Source organism: Pinus tabuliformis, chromosome J (genome assembly GCF_031772625.1).
Source record: "Pinus tabuliformis cultivar Carrire ecotype Pingquan chromosome J, CPIR1, whole genome shotgun sequence".
NCBI classification, from domain to species: Eukaryota; Viridiplantae; Streptophyta; class Pinopsida; order Pinales; family Pinaceae; genus Pinus; species Pinus tabuliformis.
The window spans coordinates 261,958,577-261,985,234 of NC_142295.1; the positions used below are offsets into that span (position 1 = coordinate 261,958,577).

General features: G+C 35.7%; 1 protein-coding gene across 6 annotated transcripts in view; it reads right to left on the reverse strand.

The window, feature by feature from the left end:
- The window catches only part of LOC149226774 (alpha,alpha-trehalose-phosphate synthase [UDP-forming] 1-like), a 281,795-nt gene that overhangs the window by 38,147 nt on the left and 216,990 nt on the right, over window positions 1-26,658 (reverse strand). For 3 of the 6 annotated variants that reach the window (XM_089377597.1, XM_089377595.1, XM_089377599.1), the window contains exons 11-14: window positions 16,856-17,035; window positions 16,655-16,777; window positions 16,309-16,396; window positions 16,058-16,203 (exon numbers count right to left, since the gene is read on the reverse strand). The exons of 1 other annotated variant lie outside the window; for it this stretch is intronic. In XM_089377597.1, the coding sequence (XP_089233723.1) occupies window positions 16,058-16,203; window positions 16,309-16,396; window positions 16,655-16,777; window positions 16,856-17,035 (537 nt within the window). The remainder of the gene's footprint in view (window positions 1-16,057; window positions 16,204-16,308; window positions 16,397-16,654; window positions 16,778-16,855; window positions 17,036-26,658) is intronic. 2 more of the 6 variants (XM_089377596.1, XM_089377598.1) reach the window with 2 other exon arrangements.

Sequence of the window (26,658 nt, forward strand, 5' to 3'; positions counted from 1 at the left end):
AATGTGTATTCATGGCTATCATGTTAAGTGTTAAAAATAAAAATAAAAAAATCGAATATAAAATAATGTGGAGAATAAAACATCACGTGTAAAAGTATGAATTGTGACTAAATTTTCGTTTTTGAAACGATTTGTTATTTATAAAGGTAATTCTAGTTGTATAACGAATAAATTAGTTTAAATAAGGTTAGGGATGACAAAGCTTGTGCTTAAAATTTTGTTTTTGAAGGAGTTTGTTCTTTGGAAAGGTAATTCTAGTAATATAATAAATAAAAAAGAATTAGTTTAAATATTTATAATGAGTTTTATGTAGAACATATATTAATAGATAGTATCAAAATGAATAGAAGTTCAAAAGATTGGGAAGAAAATTATAAGATGTGACTTCATAAATTTAATAAATTGGATGAAAGAGCTTGAATTTGTTTAAATATTATTAAAGTACTTTGTTGAAATGGGTAATGAAGGTTGAATTTCTTTAGTTAATATTAAGATATTATCTTAGGATTGATAAGTTATTATTCTATTTTATTATTTATTAGAAGTACGTTGTAATATTTCATTGTATGAACGTTTATAAATTTATTATTTAAAATATTTATGAGTGTGGTATTTGATTTAATAAGAAATTTGAGTGTAAATGAATAATTGATAAAGAATTACTTGAATATTAAAAAAAAAAAAAGGATGAAATAAAAGAAGAAAAGACGAATCGGATGTCAACAGTTTCACAAGCAAAGGAATCTTGCAATCGGGTTCATCCGATAAACTCATTTGGTCCCTTGAGAAGCCCTCTCATTTAATTACTGTTAAAGATTTATATGCTGCTCTCTCTCCTGGCCGTCCGCCTTCCTCTCCCTCCTTTCCTTTCAATTTTTGGAAAGCTTCCTGTCCGCTTAAGATGATTCTCTTCTCTTGGCTTCTCTTCTCTAACAGAAATCTCTCCTGGGAGGTTCTCCAAAGAAAAGGTTGGCAGGGTCCGGGTCGATGTCAAATGTGTCTCATCGATGCTGAATCCAATCTACACATGTTCTTCCAATGTGGCGCAACATCTTCAATCTGGTATGATCTGTCCTTAAATTATGGTTTTACTCTCCAGGTTTTTCCTTTTGTTCAGGATGGTTTCATGTGGTGGAGCGCGCAACGCCCCTCCTAGCGTTCTCTTTTCGTTATTACTTGCTGGTTCCTTTGGAAGTGGAGGAATGAACACATCTTCCAGAATTCCTGTTTGCCCCTTGACTCCATCTTGATCAAAATTTCGGGCTATATGCCTCCTGTGGATTAATATATGTCCTGGCATCATATGTTTCCTTCTCATGTGGCATTATTGTTGTATCCAGATCTTTTTATATCTTGCTTTTGTTGGATATCTCCCCTGGAGATCTTGTGGCGCTATGCGCTCAATGTTTTGATCTTTCTTGACATCCATGCGGTTCTGATCCTATGATCCTATGACAGTATCTGATTTCTGAATATCTGCGCCTAAGGCATTTTGTCTTCTCATGTATCTCGACTTTTATATTCTCTTAATATAAATCATGAAGTTTTTTCTCTCTGAAAAAAAAAAAAAAAAAAAAAAAAAAAAAGACGCAAAGATTGAGATCATATTTGCAATGGAGAAGTGAATAAACAAAAAACTAGTAATAATTATTTGGATAAGGTGGTTAAGTAACATGGAGTGATTGAAATTTTGGATTCATGGCAAATATTGGTAATTTGTTGGTTGACTTTTCTCTAAGGATGTAGCCTTTTGAAGAAGGAAAGAATGGTAATAAAATCCTAACTATGAACATTAGGAAGAGGTCATCCAATATGAAGTAACATTCGAGACTAATAATAAGTTAAATTTGCCAAGTTACATGTGCAAACTAGGTGTGGAAAATCATATTTGAGTGAATTAAGGTGGATTATGCACAAATTGATTGTTTTAAAATTAATGTAAGTCATGTGTATCTTAAAGAGGTTGTATTAAAAAAATAAATATAAGAATTGCATTGTCACTAAGACCTTTATGTTTGCACTTCTTAAGAGGCACACCTTTTAGAGTGATGCATTGTGGAAACTTAATGAAATATTGGAAGGTTGAAGTGTTTTAATTTTTTTTATATCCCAATGAGATGAGGACCAATCAACAACAAACTTTTCAAACTTATTTATGATGAGACTATGGGGTGATGATTACTATGACAACCTACTAGGAATGATGTAATTTGGAAGTGAGAATTTAGTGATATAAATGAAAGGAGGTAATGTTTATCAATTATCATGTTTTCTTATCAAAACAATGTAAACTTTGAAACGGAAACTATAGACTCAAAACGGGAACTCTAGCCAAAAAACCCCGAAAAAACATCAAAAACAGTGCTAAAAATGAAAAGTGTTGATGCTGGAATAACACTTTTTTTTTCTTGGGTAAATTTTCAACATGTTTTAAAAATGACAGTGAAAACCAATTTTTTGCGCAAAAATTATCCAAAAAACACCCTCAAAACGAAAAGTGTTGATGCTAGGAGAACACTTTTCTTTTTCAAAATTAAAATTTCAACATTTCGAAATAATGGTGTAAAATATTTTATCATGACCCCAAAAAACATTAAATTTAAAAAAACAATGAAAACATAAAAATAAACAAATTAAAACAATGAAAAAACACAAAAAAAAAGTTAAAAAAAAAAATAACAAAACATAGATTAACATATATACTAGAAAAACATAAAAAAAAAAGGAAAAGAAAAGAAAAAAGAAGAAAAAGGAAAAGAAAAAAAAAGAAAGAAAGAAAGAAGGGAGGCAATCATAAAAATGTAAAAAAACAAAATTAATGGTAACAATTAAAAAACTAAAAAAAAAAATAAAAATAAACAATTAAATAGTAAAAAAAAAAGAAGAAGTTATCTTGTAAACCATAAAAAAAAAATTGCCAAACAGAAAAAACAAAACAAAACAAAACAAAAACAAAAACAAAAAACATTTAAAATAAACAAAAAATAAAGTAGGTGAAAATAGAAAAATTAAAAAATAAAAAATAAAAAATTAAGAAAAAAACAAAAAAGTAAAAATTAAAATTAAAAACAAACTAGATCTAAAAAAAATAGAAAATTAACAAAAAAAATAAAAAACTACTAAAATTAAGATTAAAATGTTGATTACATAAAAAACAAATCTAAAAATATATATAAAAGACAAAAATAAAAAAATAAAAAATGTTAAAAAAAAATTATCTCATAAACCATAAAAGAATTTGGAAAAAACAAAATTAATATTAATATATATATGAGTAAAAATAAAGAAATTAAAAAAAAAAACAATTAGCAAAAACTGGAAAATAAAAAATAAAAATAATAAAGAAAAAAAAAAAAAAAAAAACAATATATATATATATTAAAAATTTAAAAAACAACTAGTTTAAAAAATAAAAACAAATTAATTAATTAACCAAAGAAATTAAAAAACTAGTAAAATTAATATTAAAAAAACCAAAAATAATTCTAACATCACAAAGCTAAGAGAGTCGGGAAGACAATGACGGGGAAAGCATGTATTAACTTTTCTGAAAACCTGCCTGCCCATTCGAGCTGCGCAACAGGGTTCAGTCAGCACGTTGATGTGGATTTGCGGTTCAGGGCGAGGGAAGATGGGAATCTGGTGACGTCTGAGGTGTGCCTGGGCATCTTGAATAAGCTCATTTGGAGATTCGACGTCAAATGGGGGAAAATGAAGTTCGCATACAAAGTGTTTGAGAAAAGTCCTGAACGAGATGCTATTGATTGGAATGAGTCGCTTTCTGGTTCTGTGAAGAATGGGAGAGAGGACGACGCGCTGGAGCTGTTTTGGGCAATGCCTGAGAGAAATGTGGTCTCATGGACTACCATGTTTACAGGACATGCGCAGAATTGCTGTATGGACAGGGCACTTCTAGCCGGAAGCAAGCAGCGAATCTACTCCTCATTCTCGCCAGATTTTCTTGCAGAGGTTCCTCTTTTGATTCAGCCAGATCTGTTGGAAGAATCTCAGGAATTTCAAATCCAAGTCAAACTACTGGGCAAGACAAGGATGCATTGGGTTCGAGCAACAGATCTAGTCCAGGATCTTCTGCAAAAACTGGAACGCCGGATGGGGATCCCCTCCTCCTTCCTCAGATTGTTATATAAGGGTAAGCAACTAATGAGCCCCCTTCCTCTCTCTTTTTACAGCATTCATAAGGACGCCTCTATCGAGGCTTCTTTTCGTTTAAGAGGTGGTTCCTTTGGGCAGACCTCCTCTGCCCCTTCTTTCTCTTACAAAGATGCAGCTAGCAAAGACGCTGCGCAAACACAGTCTGCTTCGAAAGCAGCCCACCCAAACGGGGCTCCAAAGCCTTTTTTGGTAGATAAATCAGAGGAAATTCCTTCCATCAATTTCTCTCACGCTGAGATTGAAAATCGTTTACAGATTTTTGAAGAATCAGCACCCATCTGCAGATTTAATGGGCTTTGGCCTCGCACAGCAGATCTATACCAATGGATCCACTCCACTTGGACAAAAAAAAGCAAGATTTACTTATGTTCAAAAGGATTCTTCATTGTGGTTTTTGACTCAAGTGAAGATTACCAGAAGGCCTTAATGGGAGGCCCTTGGTTCTGGGGTGCGGCTGGGCTCTTTCTCACCCCCTGGTTTCCAGACTTTGACCCTTCTACAGCAGTCATCACCAAGCTTCCCATTTGGGTCAGGCTCCCGAATCTTCCAGCTCATCTATGGCATGTATCTGTTTTCATTGCCATTGGAGATACTTTAGGACGGTACCTGGCTGTAGACAGCTCAAGAAAGGAAAATGGTCTTTTTACCTACGGCAGACTTTGTGCAGAAATAGATATCAGTAAAGGACTACCGGATCAGATTAATCTCAAGATTGGAGATTTCCACTGGACTCAAACCTTGGATTACGAGAACACAGCCTTCAGATGCCGCCATTGCCATCAAACGGGGCACCTCCAGAGTACATGTCCTCAGTTCCTCCAAAAAAAGAAGAATCTAAATCGCAAACCCAAAGCCAAGCGCTGGAATCCTTGTGAGCCTCCCCGCTCAATGGACGGCCTAGATTTCTCTAGTTCGGATGAGGAGGAAACTGACGCTGTTTTGCAGAAGGATGAGGCTACGGTAGCAGATGTGCAGAATGATGTGATTCCGATAGACACTCCCTCGGGTGCTCCAGCAGTCTCCACTGACCCTCATTTTTCTCAGAAACGTACTCATTGTTCTTCTTCCTCAGATTCTGATAAGGAAATTCTGCTGCCAGTGCAGAATAGTCTACAGATTGTCTTGGCTCAGCCAAACTCCACTGGGTGGGTCAAAATAAACAAGAAAAAAGGCAAAAAATGTCGTGTGGCTGGAAATGACTCCTCGGGGTAGTTCTCTGAGCTAAGTTCTTTCTTTTTGTTCTCCTTTGTCTACTTAGTCCTTTCATGGAATGTCTCTTAGCGCGAGGTGGATAGCCTATCACCTGTGGCTCCCCTGCTTTTCTACTTCACTTGCTTGCAAGCTTGTTTGTACTATACTTTTCTTATCTTAATAGAATTAGTCTTTATTCATCAAAAAAAAAAACAAAAAACAAAAAACAAATTATAAAAAATAAAAACCAAAAAGATGCCCATTTTTATTATATAAAAAATAAATAAATTTTGTTTTTTTAAACAATCTTTTTTATTATTTTTTTAAATCATTTTTATTTTTTTCTTCAAAAATACAAATTATTAAACCTACCTTTTATATTTTTTAAAAAAATAATAAATAAAAAAATAAACCTACATTTTATATTTAAATATATATATATATATATATATATATATATATATATTAAATTTCCTTTTTTTAAACAATGTTAATTTTTAAATTTTTTAAATTTCTTTTTATTAATTTTGTAAATTTTAAATTAAAAAAAAAAATTAAATTGGTTTTAAAAAAATTAAAATATTTTTTATTATTTATATTTTTAAATAAAAACAAAAAAATTGTTCTAAAAAAAATTATAATTTTGTTTTAATTAAAAAAAAAAATTGTTTAAAAAAAATGTAAATTTTATTATTTTTTTTAAATAAAAAATAAAAATTTGTTTAAAGAAAGGAAATGTAATTTTTTTTTCTTCTCTTAAATATAAAATGTAGGTTTATCCACAGGCGGCCGGGCGATTCCCGGAATCGACCGCCCGCCCCCCGACCGCCCCCCAAATCATTTCTAGGTTTTGTTGGACTAGCCTCATGGAGTCTGCTCCTAATTTTGCAGAATTTTTGGAGGAGTTTTGGTGCCCCAAACCAGAAGAATTATTTGGCAGCCAGTTGGGAGGAGTGAGCTTAAATTTTGGGTCTCGAGTGGTCGGTAAAACTAGGCCCAACCCTTTCTGGGTTTATTAAGGAGAGGCCAAGATTAATTTGGCGAAATTTTCTGAGCAATCTAGAGGGCTCAAATAGGGATCTCTTCTGAGCAAGTAGTGCAGATTTCCAGGGCAGCGCAGAGCATAAAGGAGGAGTCACTTCCCATCATCTGGGCACCTTGTTTTCTCACCTGGGATTTGTCTAGCTTGCCTTTGGCAAGCCCAGGTGCACTTGTTCTTGCCTATTGTACTCCTACCATGATATATAATAAAATGGCTCAGTCTCTTTTGAAGTAAATTGTGATGTGTTGATATTTCTGCGATGTTTTTTATTTTTGGTTGCATGTAAGAAATTTATGGCTATTATCACTTAATATTTCCATTAGGAATATTACAATATTTTACAGCTATAAATAGGTCTGATGTTTAGGTAGTTGTTGTTTATTGCATTTTCAGCCATTAAAAGCTACTTGTTAAGCATCAAGCCTTTGTTGAGATTATCTTTTATAGGCTATTCTTAAGTCATTATATCGTTTTACATGCTGTAAAATTGCATATCATTGAAACCCTAACTAGTAACAGCGCTTTCTAGTTTATTGAGGTTGGTGGAAAGTGCATTTGAACATATGTAAATCTTATCTAGACCTCCAAGGCTTTGTTGGGACCTTCTTCAATCACCGTTAAACTCCTATTGTTGAAGAATGTAACTAGGTTGGGTCTTCATAAATGTATTTGAGTCATAACGTAATGTACTTGTAAAAAGAACAAAGAAAAGAATTTTTATTATTATTATTATGACTTATTTAAGCATGGGTTTCATGCTTGGATCGTCATGTTTTAGGTCAAAGTCCCCATTGAAGACTTCTAGGGTTTATTCTGAGTTAAAAGAATCATCGTACTTTTAAACAGACCCTTCTTGGGTTTTTGAATCATGTAAAAAGGTTTAGTATTGAGTAAAATATGATTTATGTAACCTCCACACAAAGTCGGCCTAATGGAGATCAAGTCGGCCTAAAGGACACCTATTTGACCTCACGTAGAGCCTATAAAATGAAGGACATCGAATTCATTTGGAGCATCTCATCTCAAGCAAGTTCGATATCTCTAGTGAAGCTGGAAAAAGTGCGAAGTGGGTCAAGGAAGTCAAAAGAAGTGTGAGTTGGGTCAAGGCCAAAGAGAAAAGGAAAATCGATGTTTTGGTGGTACTCTCTCTCTCTCTTTCGTGCTTAGTTTGGGAGATTGAAGTCTTTCAACTGTTGTTGCTTCCAGTTGTTTCCTGATGTTGTAAGTTGTTGCATAGTCGAAGTTGTCAGAATGGAAGTGTTGCTGCAAAGAGGTCAGAGATCTGGAAGGGCTAACTTGGTGTAGAGGGAAGGTTTGGTCTATGTCTAGGTTAAAGAGTCTCAAATAAAACTATTGAAGGAAGAGAATTTTTTACTGGGTTTTCCCCTCGAGAGGGGTTTTTCCCTGGCATAGTGCCTACATATTGTGTCTTGCATTTTTGTGATCCTCATACACACATAAAATGGTAATTTCTTGATGAAAGATAAGATAATAAGGAAGTAAAAGAAGCCAACATAACTCACAAGTGATTATCCAGAAAGAGGAATCAAACCCTAATCTACTTGCACTGATTGCTCAACATGGTATCACAGCTAAGGTCACTTTGTTGGCTCAAAAGCAATGGACATGGATTCTCCCTCTTTGATAAACTATATGAGAATGGGTATCATCACTGCTGGAAGTTGGATCAAGAAGGTCATCCACTACTTATTCAACAAGGTCAAAAGTCAAGGGTTATTGGCTACTCTTACAGGTTCCCTTAGTAATGACAATGCATGGATCATTGATAGTGGAGCATCAAGGCACATGACAGGAGAAAGTAAACAACTTCATACACTATCAAAGGAGACATCTTCTCACGCAGTGGAATTGGGTGACAACAAAAGGTATGTTGTTAGAGGCATGGGATCAACATCGTTGAAGCTAGAAAATGGATCGAAGTCTGTCCTATAGGAACTCAAGCCTTGAGGATCTGAATTGATAGTCTGAGGTACCAGCTCAAGGAAATCAAGTAAGTATTGTCTATCAAATCAGAGGTATGTAAACACAAGGTACGTATGCTCATAAGCTTTTAGATTTTCAATATATCTAATCTTAAATGGTTCATACAATCCTTGTTTATAGCTAGTCTAGGGTAAAGATTGTAATCCCTAGATAACATACGAAAGTCTCATATTAGAACCTTAATCCTTATCTTCTAGGGTTCACAAGTAATCTAGGATGTCAAGTAAAAGTCCTAATATTAATTGAAGGAATAACTTGAGTTTCAATATCATAGGATTCCATCCTCCATGGTTATGTAGAAGATCTAACTTGAGAAATTGAAAGTATGATCTTCTACATACCATGGTTCTTGGTATCACATGTTTTGCTTGAAAGTATGTATTACAAGTATAAAAGATCATGGCTTAATACAAAGAGAACACTTCAAGGAATCCTTACAAGGTTTGTCAAGGAACATCTCCAAGTATGTCTTAGACTATACACCTTATAAAATTCTCTTAATATAAAAAGTACGTTCATCTTATTTTAAAATTTGTATTACTAACATCTTTTTGTCTAGCTTCCTTGAATCTTAAAGATTCTTGATTGGGTGATTCATCATTAGATAAATCTACCCTCCTCACATCCTTAATTGTTCTCATAGAACCCTAGAAAGGTTCTCTGGAAAACCCTAACTTAAGGGTATGCTAATGATAATGTGTGAAACCCTAATCTGCTTAGGGTTATTGAAAGAAAATGTTTGATGTTTTGAAGAAGTCTAAAATAACTAGTTGATGCTTTGATGATGTCTTGTTTGGGGTTTTGGTATGATTATGGAAACCCTAACTTGTTAGGGTTGAATGATAATGTCTAAAATCCCGAACCTTTGAAGTATTGGTAATTTAGGGTTTGCTATGTTCTTATATTGAAACCCTAGCTCATTAGGGTTTGGTGGAATATGTAAGAAAGACCCTTATAATGTCTTAGAAATGATTTCCTTGGCATGTGTGTTTGTCTGATAAAACCCTACTCTAATCAAGTTTGTTATATGTCTAACTCTTATTGATGTTTGTGAAGTTGGGTTTGACTAACACATGATATGAAATGCCTATGCATGATGATGAAGTCCTCGATGTATGAGTTGACCTATTTTCATGAATCCTTGGGTTCGGAACTAAGCCCTGCTCGAAGTTTGTTTCTCTAGAATGATAGTATTTGTGCATTTTAGGGTTTTGGAGTTAAACCTTTGTAGAAGTAAAATCTCTGATATATGATGACAATGTGATTATTTGAGATTTGTGTAAGTTTGTTGAAATCTGAGTTTTAGTTGTGATTGATGTTTGATTAAGAAAATCTAGGGTTTGCAACAAACCCTAGTGGAAGCTAGTCATGTTATTGACTAAGTTGTGATTGGTTTTGATTGTTAAATCTCATGTATGAAATCTAGGGTTTGTATGAAACCCTAGTGGAAGTCTAACATATGAATTCTGAAAGTTGTTAGATACTTTGTAGATCTATATTTGTTTGAATTGTTTCTAGGGTTTGTTATATGTTGTAGTAGGGTATGTCATACCTTTGGAAGAAACATTGAAACCCTAGATGTAATGAAAGTTGTTATGATGAAGTAGTCTAGGGTTTATGATAAAGTCCCTAGCAAGATGTTGAAGAATATGTGTCTCTTGTTTGTAAGTTTGGGCATCTGATATATATAAAGTTGAATGCTTCCGTGATTTTGATATGGTTAACTTCATGCTTCTATAGATTTGGTTATACTTGTTATCTAAGTTGTGCAGGTATGTGAACTTCAAGATAGTGAAGATGTTCATAAAGAAAAGTTGATATGATAAGCATGATGTGAATGGTGATGATAACTCTGATGAAGGATGGAAGCCACAAAAGATTCTCCATTATCGTAAAGAAGAAGTAGAACTCCCTAAGTTAAGAAGGAACCTGGATGAAATCTCCTTGGGTTAAGAAGGAACCTAAATGAAAGAAATCTCCCTAGATTGAGAAGGAGCACAGATGAAAGAAATCCCCTTAGGGTAAGAGGATGGTTGAGCATATTCCTTGTATAGGAATGATTAGATCCTCTCTGATTAAGAGGGAGTGACAGATATGATTCTCTACTTCATGTGTCATACACTAGACCAAGACTAACATCCATAAGTTTAGTGAAGGCCATGAGTAAGAGAAGAAAATTGGAGAATGTATTTTTAAACGCTGCTAAGATAAGAAAAGCCAGATTGATTTATGAAATATGTTGTTGCATGAGAAGTAGGAAAGGAAGCTGCATGATTGAGGAATCTTCTGTCAAGATTCATTAGGAAAGCTCTAAGTCCTACTATGGAAAGTTGAGAAGCAACATCAAGTTGTCTAGAAGACCCCGAAGGTTTGTATTTGATTATTTACATCTGAAAGTGTATTATTGATTGGGGTTTTGTTTGTACAGGTAAATCGCTCGAAGTTTTGATAGCATGTTGTTTACCGATCAGTTTGATTAGGAGAGATTTGTTGACGCTTTGCAAGTGAAGCATTGTCTGGGAGGACATCTGGTCGGCACTTTGTGTTGATTTCTAGGTCGCAAAGTAGGGAGGGTGGCATTGGTCGAAGAGCTCCAACCTTGGATACGCACCTAGGTCCTTGGGTTGGTGGTTAGCAAGTAAGCCTGATGGTACCTAGAGAGGATGAAAGCTTGAGTCCACCTTAGTCCCACTTGGATACATTGTCCTGGTCATGAATCTAGTATGTGGCATTGCGGTGCCTAAACTGTAGAGAAACCAGTGGATAGATTGCCCTGGTCAGGAATATAGTCCATGGAATTGCGTTGCCTAAACTCTTCATTGTTCATATAGTTTGAGATCTACCATTATAATTGTATATTATGAATACCTCCCTAGTTAAGAGGGAGTGTTGAAGAATGTAACTAGGTTTGGTCTTCATAAATGTATTTGAGTCCTCGTGTAATGTACTTGTCAAAAGAATAAAGAAAAGAATTTTTATTATTATTATTATGACTTATTAAAGCATGGGTTACATGCTTGGGTCATCATGTTTTAGGACAAAGTCTCCATTGAGGACTTCTAGGATTTATTTTGAGTTAATAGAGTCATTGTACTTTTAAAGAGACCCTTCTTGGGCTTTTGAACCATGTAAAAAGGTTTAGTATTGAGTAAAAAATGATTTATGTAACCTCCATACCAAGTGGGCCTAAGGGACAACTATTCGACCTTACCTGGAGCCTATAAAAGGAAGGAGATAGAATTCATTTGGAGCATCTCATCTCAAACAAGTTCGATATCTCTAGTGAAGCTGGAAAAAGTGTGAAGTGGGTCAAGGAAGTCAAAAGAAGTGTGAGTTGGGTCAAGGTCAAAGAGAAAAAGAAAATCGAACTTTTGGTGGTCCTCTCTCTCTCTCTCTTTCGTGCCCTAGTTTGGGAGATTGAAGTCTTTCAAGTGTTGTTGCCGCCAGTTGCTACCTGGTGTTGTAAGTCGCTGCATAGTCGAAGTTACTGGAGTGGAAGTGTTGCAGCAAAGAGGTCATAGATCTGGAAGCGCTAACTTGGTGTGGAGGGAAGGTTTGGTATATGTCTAGGTTAAAGAGTCTCAAAGAAAACTATTGACGGAAGAGAATTTTTGACTGGGTTTTCCCCTCGAGACGGGTTTTTCCCTAACATAGTGGCTACATCATGTGTTTTGTGTTTTTGTGATCTTCATACACACATAATATGGTAATTGCTTGATGAAAGATAAGATAATAAAGAAGTAAAACAAGCTAACATAACTCACAAGTAATTATCAAGAAAGAGGAATCAAACCCTAATCTACTTGCATTGATTTCTCAACACCTATCACTCTCGAACCTTCCTTTATTGAAGATCTTTCCAGGTGATTTTTATCTATAAGATCTTTAGAGAGTGAAGTGAACAAAGTTTGTTCTTTAAATTAAATACTCCAGAAGATTTGGAATATGAAGATATCCATTGCGGATACAAATATTATATATTAAATGTATGAATATGAATGATAATACAAATGAGAGTGAGAGGCATGTTTATATACTAGGCAGGTGCCTCTTCATGGAGAGTCATGTCTCATTCAGACATGCCTCTTCAACCTAATTACTAATTAACTAATCATTATTTACAATTATTACCATTTACATTATTTCCTGTATATTTTATTCATAACATTGCCTCCCTCCTCAAAAAAGCTTTGTCCTCAAAGCTTGTTGATGCAATTGATCTCTTTTTTAGTTTTTGAATGTCTTCTTGTCTCGGTAATGTCATCTTCGTTGATGTAAGTTGATATGACCTTCTAAGTGATAAACAAAAATGTCGCACTGAGAAGGGATCAAACCATCCTAGATTAATCTTTTGTGGAATCTTGTGGTTATTGGATACTTCGTGTGAATTGTTATCACAAGACTGAATTGTACTGACATTAGTAGTCTTCGGAACATAAGTTTGTCCTTTATGTTTTGATTGATACAGATCCGTAGATTGATTGTGGTGTCTATCGACGTGATTCAGATGTAGATAAGGGGTTCTTTTGGTTTGGTTTTCCCTTATCATGCGTCTGGAATTTTCTTGATTTACTTCAGAAACTAATGTTGTTAATTTAATTACAGATTCTTCACTTGAATTTTCATCGTCTGAACTGCAACATCTGAATATGTTTTCCCTTCAACTGGGTTGTCATCTTCTTGAGTTCTGATATTGACTGAATCAGTATTCATTCCTCTTTCTTCAACTTGGTCAGCTACATTTGAAGACTTCGATATGTTTTCCGTGTTGAGTTCTTCTAGTTTGTTTTTCAATATTTTTTTGTCATTTTTAAGTTTCTTAATTTGCGTCAATAATTTCTTGTTGTGGTCCTTGAGGCAAGTAACTTCTTCATTTTTGTCAATGGTGATTTTGTCAATTTCCCTTTGCATATTTTGTATTACTTTTTTACTTTCTTGAGAAATGACTTTTGTGATATCTTGCATATCTTCTGGTGTTACAGAATCTGGCTTCATTGTAACATCCTGTAATGTTATCTTTTTCTTTTTGTATGAAAATGTCAAAAACTTCTTCATATTTAGGATAACAGATCCTAGTGATTCAATCCAGGGCAAACCCAAAATTATATCACTATTGTCGCAAAATAAGGTTTTAATGGTGAATTGCGATACAAAAGTATAGTCTCCAATACTTAGTTGTAGATTGCTTATGTCGTATTGTTTGTCACTTGTGTCAACAAAACTTGTTTCGATTATATTTGATTCAGGAATCACTAATTGGTTAGCACATTTAGTACTAACATAATTATTATTTTGAATAGGATCAATACAGATGATAACATCATTTCCCGAAAGTGATCCTTTGAGTTTGAATAGCGCACCGACACATATACTAAAAGTTTTAGGAAATATTTTCTCTTTCATTTCCGACATCGACTCAATTTCTTTCTCGTCAACAATTGTCTCCATTTTTGCTTTTATCAAGATGAACTTGAGTTTTTTTTTAAATAACCTTTTCTAAAATATTACTCCCTTCTTTTTTTATTATAATCCTCTTCCTTTTAAAAGGAATCATAAGATCTTTTTACAATAGGGTATAACTTGGCACTTAAATCCCTTTCTAAAAAGTGTTTGAACCTTATAACTCCTTATGTATTTCAAAAAGACAATTTAAATATTGTCTGAGTTGACTTTATATATATAAAATTATACTTCACTTGGTCCTTTCCTTATAATTTTTAACGTACTCTCTTTATCTATATAGGTATATATCCCCTTTTTTAATTACAATGTTTAACTCCTTCAAACTTAAAGGTGCAATTAAGAGATATGACTCGTGAACGTACGGATGCGAGAGAATGTGTATGGACGCATTGGTCAACCTTTCCTCCCTCACCTGACTATTCTTCTCTAAGGTGGCTATAATTTTAATGTATAGATTATTTGGGCAGGGTAAATGAATAAGGAAAAAAAAAACAGTAGTGACTATACAGTGAATGGCTATCTATGTATAACGACTAGAATTACGACAGCATATACAGTGACTAGATATTGCTTTACGGACTTGAGTGTGAGTAGCACAAACAGGTAGAGGGTGAATACCTGTGATGGCACAGATAGGTACGATGAATGTGGTTTTGTTAAAGGCTCTATACAGTGCGGTGGTGGTGGAGATAGTGATGGATGTGGGTGTCCTGGGGTCGGCGAGGGGCAGGGGTAGCGGAGGCAAGTAGTGTCGGAAGATAGCTTGTGGTGGGGTGTTACCAGTGATGGAGGCGACGTTTCGTGGTTGCAACGAACAGTGGATTATGGCGGTCCATCGATGGCCTGTTGGACGGTAGTGGTGGACGGCTTGTGTAGAGACCCACAAAGCAAATTTGTTGGCTAAGCAGTGGACCTAGTGCCGCAGATGAGGATGTGCGGCCAGCGGTGGCAATGGCGTTTGTGCAACCTGTGGGGTAGCGGTTGACATGTTTTTTCTTTTGTTTTTGTCTTTTAACTTTTAATTTATTATAATTTTCTTTTCTCGTGTATATATATATATTTATTTATTTGTATATAATTTTTTTTCATATAGTTTTTTAACTCTTTTTTTATATATCCTTTTTTTCTTAACTATTCTAATGGCCAAAGGCATGTGAGCAGTATGGAAAATCTCCAGAAACTGGTAGCGAAACGCTTTAACGGAAACGATGTTGACGAATTTGATGGTCAAGGACCTTGATCGGCAAAGGTGGCTTTCTGAAACGGTTAAGCAACCTAGAAGACCGAACTGCTCTGATACCAAATGAAGCAAACAAAGTTCGTTTTTTCAATTATATACTCCAGAAGACTTGGAATATGAAGATATCCATTGAGGATACAATAATATATATAAAATGAATGAATAAGAATGGTAATACAAATGAGAGTGAGAGGCCTATTTATATACTAGGCAGGGGCCTCTTCATGGAGAGTCATGTCCCATTCAGACATGCCTCTTCAACCTAATTACGAATTAACTAATCATTATTTATAATTATTATCATTTACATTATTTCCTATATATTTTATTCATAACAGAGAGTCATTTAACTTACAATCCCTAGGTCACTTAACCTCTAGGTCTTGCTAGGGCCCAAGGAAGCCTCCCTTGTGGAGATAACATCTCACCACAAAACAACAAGAGAGGCCACTGAGGTGGCAGTGGTGGCTCATCTCTTTGTTGCCATAAGACCTAGGTTGCCTAGTGAGGTGTTGCACTAGGCCGCTAGATTTTGCAGTAATAGGCCCTATGATTTTTCTAAAATATTTCTTTCAAATAAATGTAATATACTCTGGAATTTTAAATTGAGTGAAAAAATTGGTCATTTTGAAGATGCTGCTAACGCCAACATTCTGCACCCCTCCTTGAGTGATAGAAAGGCAACTGATAATCTGCTAGTTAAGGTCTATAATCTGCTCCTAAGTACTGTCCATAGACACCGCAATCACAGCAATCTCTAAGTCTATTTATTTGCTAATATTAAGTGACATAAAGAAGTAGATGTCTGCAGGAGACTGAACTAAGGAGATTAAAAAGAATAAACAAAAATAAACAGGAGAAATGAAAATGAATATGACAAAAGAGCTGAAAAAATTTCCTCCTGATTGAATGTATCAGGGAGATCCAAGCCACTGGCACCGCACCTTAGAAACACCAACTGAACGGACCTCAACAGACCGGCTACCTTGAACAACATCAACAGAAGCATTTGATATCGGACCAGTCCATAAATGCTGTAACATATGACGTGCTTGAACTCGGCCAAATTCAACATCTGCAAAACCAAAAGCTAACACTTCGGGATTATTTAAGAAATAAAACATTCTTCAAGTTATAAAGCAGACAAAGGTTTCGTATAAAAGTGAGAAAACACAGGAAATCATAGAATAACTACCTGCATACTTATAGTTCCAAACCAAAGAAGTTTCTCGAACCTCAACATACGATCGAGGTGTCCTTTCTTTGAAATAATCAAAAACAAGCTGCAGATGGTACAGCCTCAGTTAAGTGGAGAGAAACTTGGCCTATACATTATCTTTGGATCATTTAGTTTTCTCCAAAATTATACTTGATGTGCCAGTCCCAGACAGATAAACAGCCCTGAATCTCTAGAGAAGGATTTTCATTTTCAAAATTTCAAATTTCTATTAATTTCTTTAGAAAAAAATTGTTATTGGTACAGCACATGCTGGTGACCTGGTTGACCAACCTAATTTTAAACAAAAACTACAGGAACATACCTTTACACTCTCCATCCAGTCCATATTAAGATATTCTGGCATTGTGATCATCCATTCTCCTTTCGTATGGCGCAGAAACATACCATTTTCTGCTGCTAACCACATGTCGAGTTCGCCAAAATTCTATATGAATGTGTCATGTAAGTAGGAAGCTTAGGAAATATTTCACAATAACTATCTGAGTAAGGGTTGAGTTTATACCTCATCTAAGACATTTCTTTCACTTCCGCTAAGCACAACTATAGTAGTTTTTGGATCCTTACATAAAACTGAAAGGGTTTCACCCAGATCAGGATGCAAACGGAGCTTCATCTCTTTGATTTGATCATGACCTCTTCTACCAGGTGTATCAACTTGTGCAGTCATTGTTGCATTAAAACCCTGAGAAGAAAAATAATAAGCACACAAGAAGAAAACAACATCCCAACAAATAATTCCTGCAATGATAAATTAGTCAAAACTGTATTTAACCGTATCTTTATTCTGAGAAGCCAATCTAATGTTATCACTGGCTTGCTTGGTTTTTCTTTAGGTCATTAGCTTTTTTTTTAATGGATTTATTTCTCTCACAGAGATATAAAGAACAACAAAGGTCAAAGAATTCCCAGATGATCCAAAATGGCTCTTGACAAATGTGATATTTCTTTACTGATGCTCTGATATGGAGAAGAATATAATTTGGGACATCAAAAAATGGTCCAGACTTTGACAATTTTTAAGAGCTGAAGATCTGGCACATTTTTCGGGCTCTAAACACCAGTTTTTGGTCCTGCTACAGATAATGCTTACCAAAGGTCCAACCAAGCCAAAATGGAGCTATTATATGGACCTCACATCTCACAGTTATGGCCCTGGCAAAATCACCATCATTATTCCCCGACAGGCAAATGTGGAAGCCATGTCAGACCCGTATGACTCATCCATGCAGGGTTCATTATGCTTAGAGTCCAATAGAGATTTCCATAAGCATCATAAAAAATTCTGAAACCCTAACCTAATGCTAATTGCAGTCATTGAAAACCTAGCAAGTGGGGAAAACATGTCCAGCTTACTTTCTCTCCCATAATTGTTCCATATTATGAGCAGTAAATGTGGAGATTAAACTAGCAGAGCAGAGTGGGAGAAACAATTTATAGAGGATGGTGGTGGAACAGTCTCGTATCTTTGCAGCGAGTTTGGACCTCTCTGTAATCTGTATTGTGATCTCCCTTATATAAAAGAAGAAAGGCACAATCCTTCATTTCTGGTTGGCTTTTCCCACATTGGATTTCCCAATGTAAATATTGTGCTTATGATGCTACACTGTGCACTGTGGTAGTTCTGTTTTAATTTCTCAGCAGTTGAGAACCGAAAAGGCTGTAATTGAATAGTTCCATGTTCAATTTTCTGCAAAATCGCTAAAAATGTGAAGAGAATAGTTGCGCACCCAAGCATAGGCTCACTGTCATGGCTGTAAGTTTAAGATCTGATTTGGTGAGCTGACAAACAGAATATCCAAGATGATTTACATATCACATTGGTATCAGAATCGGTTTTGTTTGGGCTTTTGTGTGAATAGAGTGCATTATATGCTTAGCCAGCTCAAAAAGTCAAAATCCAAGGGAGAGTTACACCCTGTAGATTTGGAGATCAGCATAAGAAGGGTTAAGAAGCAGTTGCAAGCCTCAGATATGTAGGATGAACTCAAGGAAAGGGCCATGGTAAGGAACGGGAGTTAAGATTTGCAAGGTTTGTGTTATGTAAAAAAATTAATTAAGTCTATAATTATTAGTTAACCTATCACCAAGAGGCAACCGAGGCAATATTTAACCAGGGGCCTCCCACAATTGTATCATCATCATTCAATTTATTAATAAAATATATATTTATTATGTCAATTATTGAGTGTATCTGCTCCATCTTGTATCAGAGCGAGTTCGGTCTTCCGGCAAAATCGCTACACCAAGATGTCAACTACATACAATATTGTCCGTTGTTGTAACCCTGTCACCACCCTCATCTCGTCCGTTGTTTCTGTCTTACACACGCATCACAATTCCACACTGGTCCATCATCGTTACACACCACTCCCTTCCGCATCCGCAACTCTTCCAATTCGGACATCCGCATCTCTCCCAACCGTTGTGACTAGCTTTCGTCCACCGCCCTGTTGTTGTGTCCCTATTCCTTCGACCACCAACCACCCATTCCGCATATTCTCCAAATTGCATCCCTTTCCTTCGCTCTCCCCTGACCACTGTCCAACCGTCTAACCCATTCTCCAAATCGACTTGACCATCGTCTGACTATCCGACACATTCTCCAAATCAAGTTGCGTTCAATTGATCCGAAGGTTATATAGTTATATAACTATAGCTAAGGTTATATAGTTTTATATATATAACTAGTATTATATTATTATATAGTTTTATTATTTTAAAAAAATAGGATCAAGTTAAGAAAAAGAGTTAAGCTGGAGAAATATACTCCACCTCAGACCTACTCGTTGTCTTCATCGATGTTGATGGTTGATTCAATAAAAAATTGATAGATCTCGAGGCTAAAGTGACCGAACATGGCAAAAAAATCGAATCACTCTAGGACACAACAAAGAGAATAGAGAGTCAACTCGAGCAGAACAAGAATGAATTTAAAAAGGATCAGGCAGACCTTTCAGTTAAGGTGGATCAAGCAATGGTGATGTTGACCTGTATTTGTAACAGGATGAAGATTACACCCAATCAAATACCCCAGAATAATGAAGCTACTCAACATCTCAATTCTCCAGATTCGTCAAACTCACATGAGAAACCTGAATCTCTAAAGACATCTTCCATGCCTAATCAAGAAAATAACAACACGAATTTTCAAAATAAGTAGCTTTGGAATCTATACACCAATATGTCGTTTTCAAATCAATACCACTTCTTCGCTTTGTCAATAACTACATATCAACGAAGAGCAAAACTTGAGCTATCCAAATTTGACGATAACGAAAAATGCAGTGTTGCTTGGTTCAATAAAGCAGAAGAATATTTCGAGATTTACAGTATTGACAATGATGACGAAAAGATTAGGCATGCTTCCATGCAAATGGAAGGCGAAGCATATAATTGGTATATGTGGTGGAAAAAGACAACACTTGCTATCAGTTGGAGGAAATTCAAAAATGCATTCTTTAAAAGGTTCCAAGGTGTCAAGGAAGAAGAGTTCTTCTCAGCACTCACTAGATTGCAACAAAAAGGAGATGTGGACGAATACACTTGAGAATGGGAAACTTTAGCTACACGAGTACCTAGATTATCATAAACTCGTCTCATTCAATCGTACACCATGGGACTTAAACCCCATCTCCAGGCTGAGCTTGAGCTTCATGACATCACTTCTATAGAGGTAGCCAGACAGAAGGCAAAAGTTGCTGAAAAGAAACACGAAAAAATGCAGTGGTCGAAGGTTGAAAGAGTATATTCGAGACGAAGATTTTCCCAAGCCACGAACACGGATAACACAAAATATGTTCCACCACATCTTCATGAAGGAGAAAAAACTAACTTGGAAATGCAAAGAATGAAAGAGGGCAAGTGCAAACGTTGTGGCGAAAAATGGGACCCTAAACATAGGTGTGCTAAAACGAAAGAGACGAAGAACCTATATAAATGTGAAGCAACTAATGATTTAGATAGTGATGAATCAGACGTAGAAGAAATCGAAGATTCCCCATAATTCTCTTCAGAACTAGATGACGAGAGCATCCCACAAGTATCATTATCGGCTACGACAGGTATATCACAGCCCTAGACATCAAAATTAAAAGTACATATCAAGAAGAACAATGTAATGGTTTTGATTGATACCGGTAGCACCCACAATTTTTCTTACTCAACCATGGCGAAGAGACTCAACATTTTCACATTCCCCATGCCCAACATGAAAGTCATGGTAGCTGACAGTAAAAAAATTGAAAAGGTAGGGAAATGCCATAAAGTCAAATTACAGATTCAAGACTTTAATCTATAATCTTCGTTCTACACTGTACCATTAGGAATGGATGTGGTCTTAGGTATCCAATGGCTACAAACCCTAGGCACTTACTCTTCCAATCATCAAAAGCAATTTATAAAATTTAAATGGGAAGGGTAGAAATACAAGTTATATGGGTTCCAGCCACCTGAGAACCAAATTGTATAAACATCCCAGATGATGAAAATGATTTGGAAGGGAGCACCACCTTATGTAGTACAATGTCATCAATTAGAAATGTTAACTTTGAGTTTGGTCAATAAAGGAGCACCAGAAGTCCAAGAGCTAATTCAAAAGCACGAAAAAGTATTCCAAGACCTTCCGACGAAGATGCCTCCTCAAAGAGAAATCGAGCATACAATAGAAGTCAAAGCAGGATCAAATTCCATCAACATCAAACCGTATCGATATCCACATCATCAAAAAGCTGAAATTGAGAGATTAGTCCAAGATCTTTTAAAGTGTGGCATCATCACAAAAAGTAAAAGTTCGTATGCTTCTCCAATGGTATTAGTTCTAAAGAAAGATGGATCATTTAGATTATGCGTCGATTATCGAGGACTAAATAAAATAACAATTAAAAACAAGTTTCCAATTCCTTTTATCGATGAAATGTTGGATGAACTACATGGCGATAAATACTTCTCAAAATTGGACTTAAGGTCAAGGTATTACAAAATCAGAATAAGGTTGGAAGACATAGCAAAAACTGTGTTCTGAACACATGAAGGTCATTACGAATTTAAAGTAATGCCTTTTGGGTTAACCAATGCACCAGCAACATTCCAAGCCACTATGAACGAGTTATTTCATCCATATCTAAGGAAGTTTGTGTTAGTGTTCTTTGATGACATTTTAATTTACAATAAAACTTGGAAGGAGCACCTACAACATTTGGAGAAAGTTCTTACTGTATTGGAAGAGCATCAGTTCTATGCCAAGAAGTCCAAATTCACTTTTGGGAAGGAAGAAGTAGAATATCTCAAACATATAATATCCAAGGAAGGAGTAAAAGTAGATCCTAATAAGATCAAGGAGTAAATGTAGATCCCAAACCAGCTAATATCTCTAAGCTAAGAGGATTCTTAGGGTTGATCGGGTATTATCGAAGATTTATTAAAAACTATGCCCATATAACCACACCCCTATCGAACCTTCTAAAGAAGAACTCATTTCGATGGAATGATGAAGCAGAAAAGTGTTTTGAAGACTTGAAGGAAGTTATGTCTAATGCCCCTGTATTGGCAACTCCAGACTTCTCAAAACCATTTGTAATTGAATGTGATGCTTCAAGTTTTGGCATAGGAGCAGTACTAATGCAGGATGGTCACCCAATCGCGTTTGAAAGCAAGAAGCTCAATAAGAAAGAACGTCTCAAGTCTACATACAACAAGGAAATGCTTGCTATTATGCACACATTAGCCAAATGGAGACAATATCTCTTGGGAAGTAAGTTCCAAACACGAACAGATCATAACAGTCTTCAACATCTCCTCCAGCAGAAAACGCTATCTACAGAACAACAAAAATGGATAGAAAAAATCACTACCTTTGACATGGATATATTACACAAGAAAGGGAAAGATAACATAGTAGTTGATGCTTTGTCGAGGAAAGACGAAGAACCATCATTACTCGCAGTTTCAGTGGTTGTTCCCGAATGGCTTAATGAGATTCGAAGTGAATATGCAAAAGATCCATAAACAAGTGCTATAATCAATAATCTTCCTCAAAATTCAAAATTTGAATGGAAGAACAATAATTTAAGGTACAAAGGAAGAATTTATCTAAATGCAAATTCCAAATTTAAAATCAAGGTTCTCAAAGAGTCGCATGATTCACTGTCAGTCGGACATGTAGGATTCTTTAAAACCTACTATAATGCACGCCAGTCATTCTTTTGGAAGGGAATGAGTAATGATATTCAAAAATATGTAGCAGAATGCGATAAATGCTAGAGGAATAAAAATGAAAATATTATGACACCCGGACTACTTCATCCCTTAAACATCCTGAATCAGAAATGGGAGGAAATATCAATGGACTTTATTGAAGGTTTACTTGTGTCTGATGGTAAGGATAAAATTCTTGTAGTAGTCGACAGACTCACCAAGTATGCTCACTTTATTGCAATGAGGAAATCAGACTCAACAAAACAAATCGCTGAGATATTTTGCAAAAATGTTTACAAATTACATGGATTTCCCAAGGTCATTGTGAGCAATAGAGATGCCAAATTTAAGGGTAATTTTTGGAAGGAATTCTTCAAACATATAGGAACCTACCTCAACATGAGTTCAGCTTACCATCCTCAAATGGATGGCCAAACAAAGGTTGTCAATAAATGTTTAGAAGCCTACTTATGTTGTTATGCCACAAACAAACAAAATAAGTGGGTTCAATGGTTACATCTCGCTGAATGGTGGTACAATTCCACTTACCACACGTCAGCGAAAATGACTCCATTTCAAGCTTTGTACGGTTACGAACCTCCAAAATGGAAGGACTTTGCTATCATCGAGACGAAGCTTCCAACTGTTAAAAACCAGTTAGAAGAAACCCAAAAAGTCGTCCAAACTCTAAAAGAAAATCTAAATAATGCAAGGAATCGTATGAAGCAGCAAGCTGACCAAAATAGAACCGAGAGAGAATTTGAAGTTGGAGAATGGGTATTTGTTAAACTCCAGCCTTACAAGCAGTTGTCCTTAAAACAAAGGGGAAAGAACAAATTGGCACCAAGGTTTTATGGACCCTACCAAATCAACAAAAAGATCATCCAAGTAGCATACAGTTTAAGCCTTCCCGATAAAAGTTGTGTTCACAACGTTTTCCATGTATCTTGCCTTAAAAGGGCACTTGGTGAACATCAATCAGCACAAACAACACTTCTGACTTTAGATGACAAAGGAAGGGTTATTCTAGAGCCAGAAGGTATCATCTCCATCAGGGAAAAGAAGTTGTGATCACGAGTAATCAAAGAATACTTGATCAAGTGGAAGGACTTACCAAAAGAAGAAGCTTCTTGGGAGACAGAAGTGTTTCGTCAACAACACCCGTCGTTATGTATGCTTTGAGGACAAAGCATCTTTTCAAGAGGAAGGCAATGTTATGTAAAAAAATTAATTAAGTATTATAGTTATTAGTTAAACTAGGCAAAGGGCATGATCAAAGATCAGATCATGCCCATTCACCAAGAGGCACCCAAGGCAGTATTTAAGCCAGGGACCTCCCACAATTGTATCATCATCATTCAATTTATTAATAAAATATATATTTCTTATGTCAATTATCTGCTCCAGTTTGAATCTCAAGTGACTGCATTTTCACGATTATGGCCTTATTCATGGTCACTCTTGATAAAAAGAATCCACCCATTTTTGAAGCAACTTGAATCTTATGAGAAACACAAAGATCATGAGGAGTTGAGGGAAGAGAAGCAAGAATAAAAACTCGATAAAGGTAACTACAGTGACTTATCTTCTCGAAACTTGTTTAAAGTGGAAGTGAAGATTGACTGATCAACACCTACAATGGTGAGGCAGACACAAAATAAGTTGAATCATTGGTTTCGGCAATGAAGTCAATTTCATTGTGTATAATGTGCAATGAATATGAAAATAAAAAGAGGCAACAAAGCATTAAAACCAATATGGAGCTTTCGATAAGGGGAAGAAGAATTGGAAAGGTGAAAAGAAGAAGATTGTCACTTGCATATGTGTACAAGGACCTGACAACCATTGGGACCTTGCAACATCGATGGTCGGTCACACTAAAGAATAATGTTGGAAGTTGCATTATGATATGAATCCCAAAAACCACAAGTAGGAGCATGCCATGAAGAATTTTCTGGTGTGGGAGCACGAAAAGAAATCAAATGCAACTTAAATCCAAATAAAAAAATTGTCTACAAACAATGCAAAAGGAGGTGAACCTATAACCTACATCATAAAGAAGATATAGATATTAGAGATTAAGAATTTGTTCCATATGAAGAATAAGGTAAATACTCTGTTTGATACTGATTCACAAGCGCACCACATTGTGGAAGACATAGTAAGCAACCTTGGCTTAGAGATGCATGATAACTCTCATCCATTCCATTTGGGATGGTGAATAAGGATGTATAGTAAAATGTTACCAAGTATTGTAATCTTCAATTTGTTATTTGTGTACATTTTATTAATGAAGTCGAAGTCAATGCAGTGCCTCTTGATGCCTACAATGTAGTTTTTGGTAGTTCCTACATGTTTATTAGGGTCTTCATCTTCATGAGATGGAAAACCAATACCACTTAGTCCAGGATGGAAAATATTTTTACCATAAATGCACATAAGGGAAAGTCTAAGATATCTCTAGTGAGTGCCCATTAAGCTAAGGGATTGATTGGCTCGAGCAAGAAGTATGTACTTCTCTAATTGAGACAGAACCAAAATGACATCGACTTAATGGGTGCAAAGGAATCCTTGAAACAATGTATTAATGAATAGAAGTGTGAGCTAGAAGGCCTTTTGCATGTGCACATAGAAGTGTTACAGGGGACAAAAGTTATTCCACCCAAGGGGGAAGCAAAGCACAAGATATAGTTTCTACTATATTTTCGTCTACCAAAGATAGGACTATATAGACAAACCACATTAGAGTTAGATGAGATGAAGAAGCAGTTGTAAGAATTGTTAGAACATAACAAATCATCCTCAAGGATCATTATCCCTTTCCTAAGATCAATAATTTGTTGGATAACCAAGTTCGACCTAAGCTATGGATGTCATCAATGTTGAAAATGTAGCATGGAAGGTCTTATGGCTTGTGCCTTAGCCAGAAAGACCACGAGTTTGTCTTTCTCTTAGCATGAGTACGAGCTCATGAATTAGAATTCAGTTTCTATGAGTTTATTTCTATTTTACTGGAATGATCATGAAGATTGTAGGCGTAGAGTTGGTGCTTCAGTTAAGTGGAGTGTTCATCAATTTGACTACAAAACAAGGTGGCAATTACAAGTTTAGTTAGAGCGAGTTAGTCTTCAATCTCGATTGAAGGAAGAACGAGTTAAGACTCCAAGTGTTGATTGGAAAGAGAGCAAGTAACACTCACAGTTAACTCACAATCAGAACTCTTGATCTAAATTAAGCTATGCATCCTTGCATGGATCGAAGTTTACCTATAAAGAGAAGGATGAAGGCATAATTCATTACAAGTTTGTGAGACCATCTTTGTTGTGTGTATTCATAGAATTGAACAACTATCATGCGCAATAGAATAGAAGAAATTATGTGCAAGAGAATAGGGGCCCTTGTGCACTAGGAAATAGGGACCTAGTGCACAAGGAAATAGGGGCTGCTAGTGCACAAAGATCAAGGAGCGAGGATCAAGGTTTGCAGAGCGAGTCAAGGCTAGTTTAGCACGAGAACAAGAGTGTTCTCGGAGATGGTTTTCTGCCATATTTTCAGGGAGCAAAATCAAATAGCGAACAATCTTTCTAAGCGTGGAGCCACTCTCTGGGCAGGGCAGTTGGGTTTTGACATTTTGACCAAAGACTATTAGTAGCTCCAAGACTTTTCTATTTTGATGTCGGCTTGTTTTGTCTCTTCCCTTCAGTATTTTCTCTTCTGAAGAATTTATCTGCAGGTTACATCTCTGGGATTACTTTGTATGCTGCAGGGACTTAAGGTTAGAGTTTTTCATATGGTTGTCTTGTTGGCCATATTGCCATTTTGGTTCAGTTTTGATCTGTTTTCCATGTCCCATCATGTATGCTTTCAGTCATTGTTCTTAGTATTTTAAGGCAATTAGGGGGCAATGTTGCTTAACAAAACTATGGATATGTAACCGTCTTTTGTAATTATCAATGAAAAATATTGTTTTTTTCTTTTGAATAAAAAGAGTGTTGTAAGAGACACAGATTGCTTTATAATAGATCCAATTGCTCAAGCTCAATCAATAAAATATCACAACAAAGAAAGTGTCAGGCCAGGGTAACTCCAGAATAAATGAGCGGAAGAAAGAAC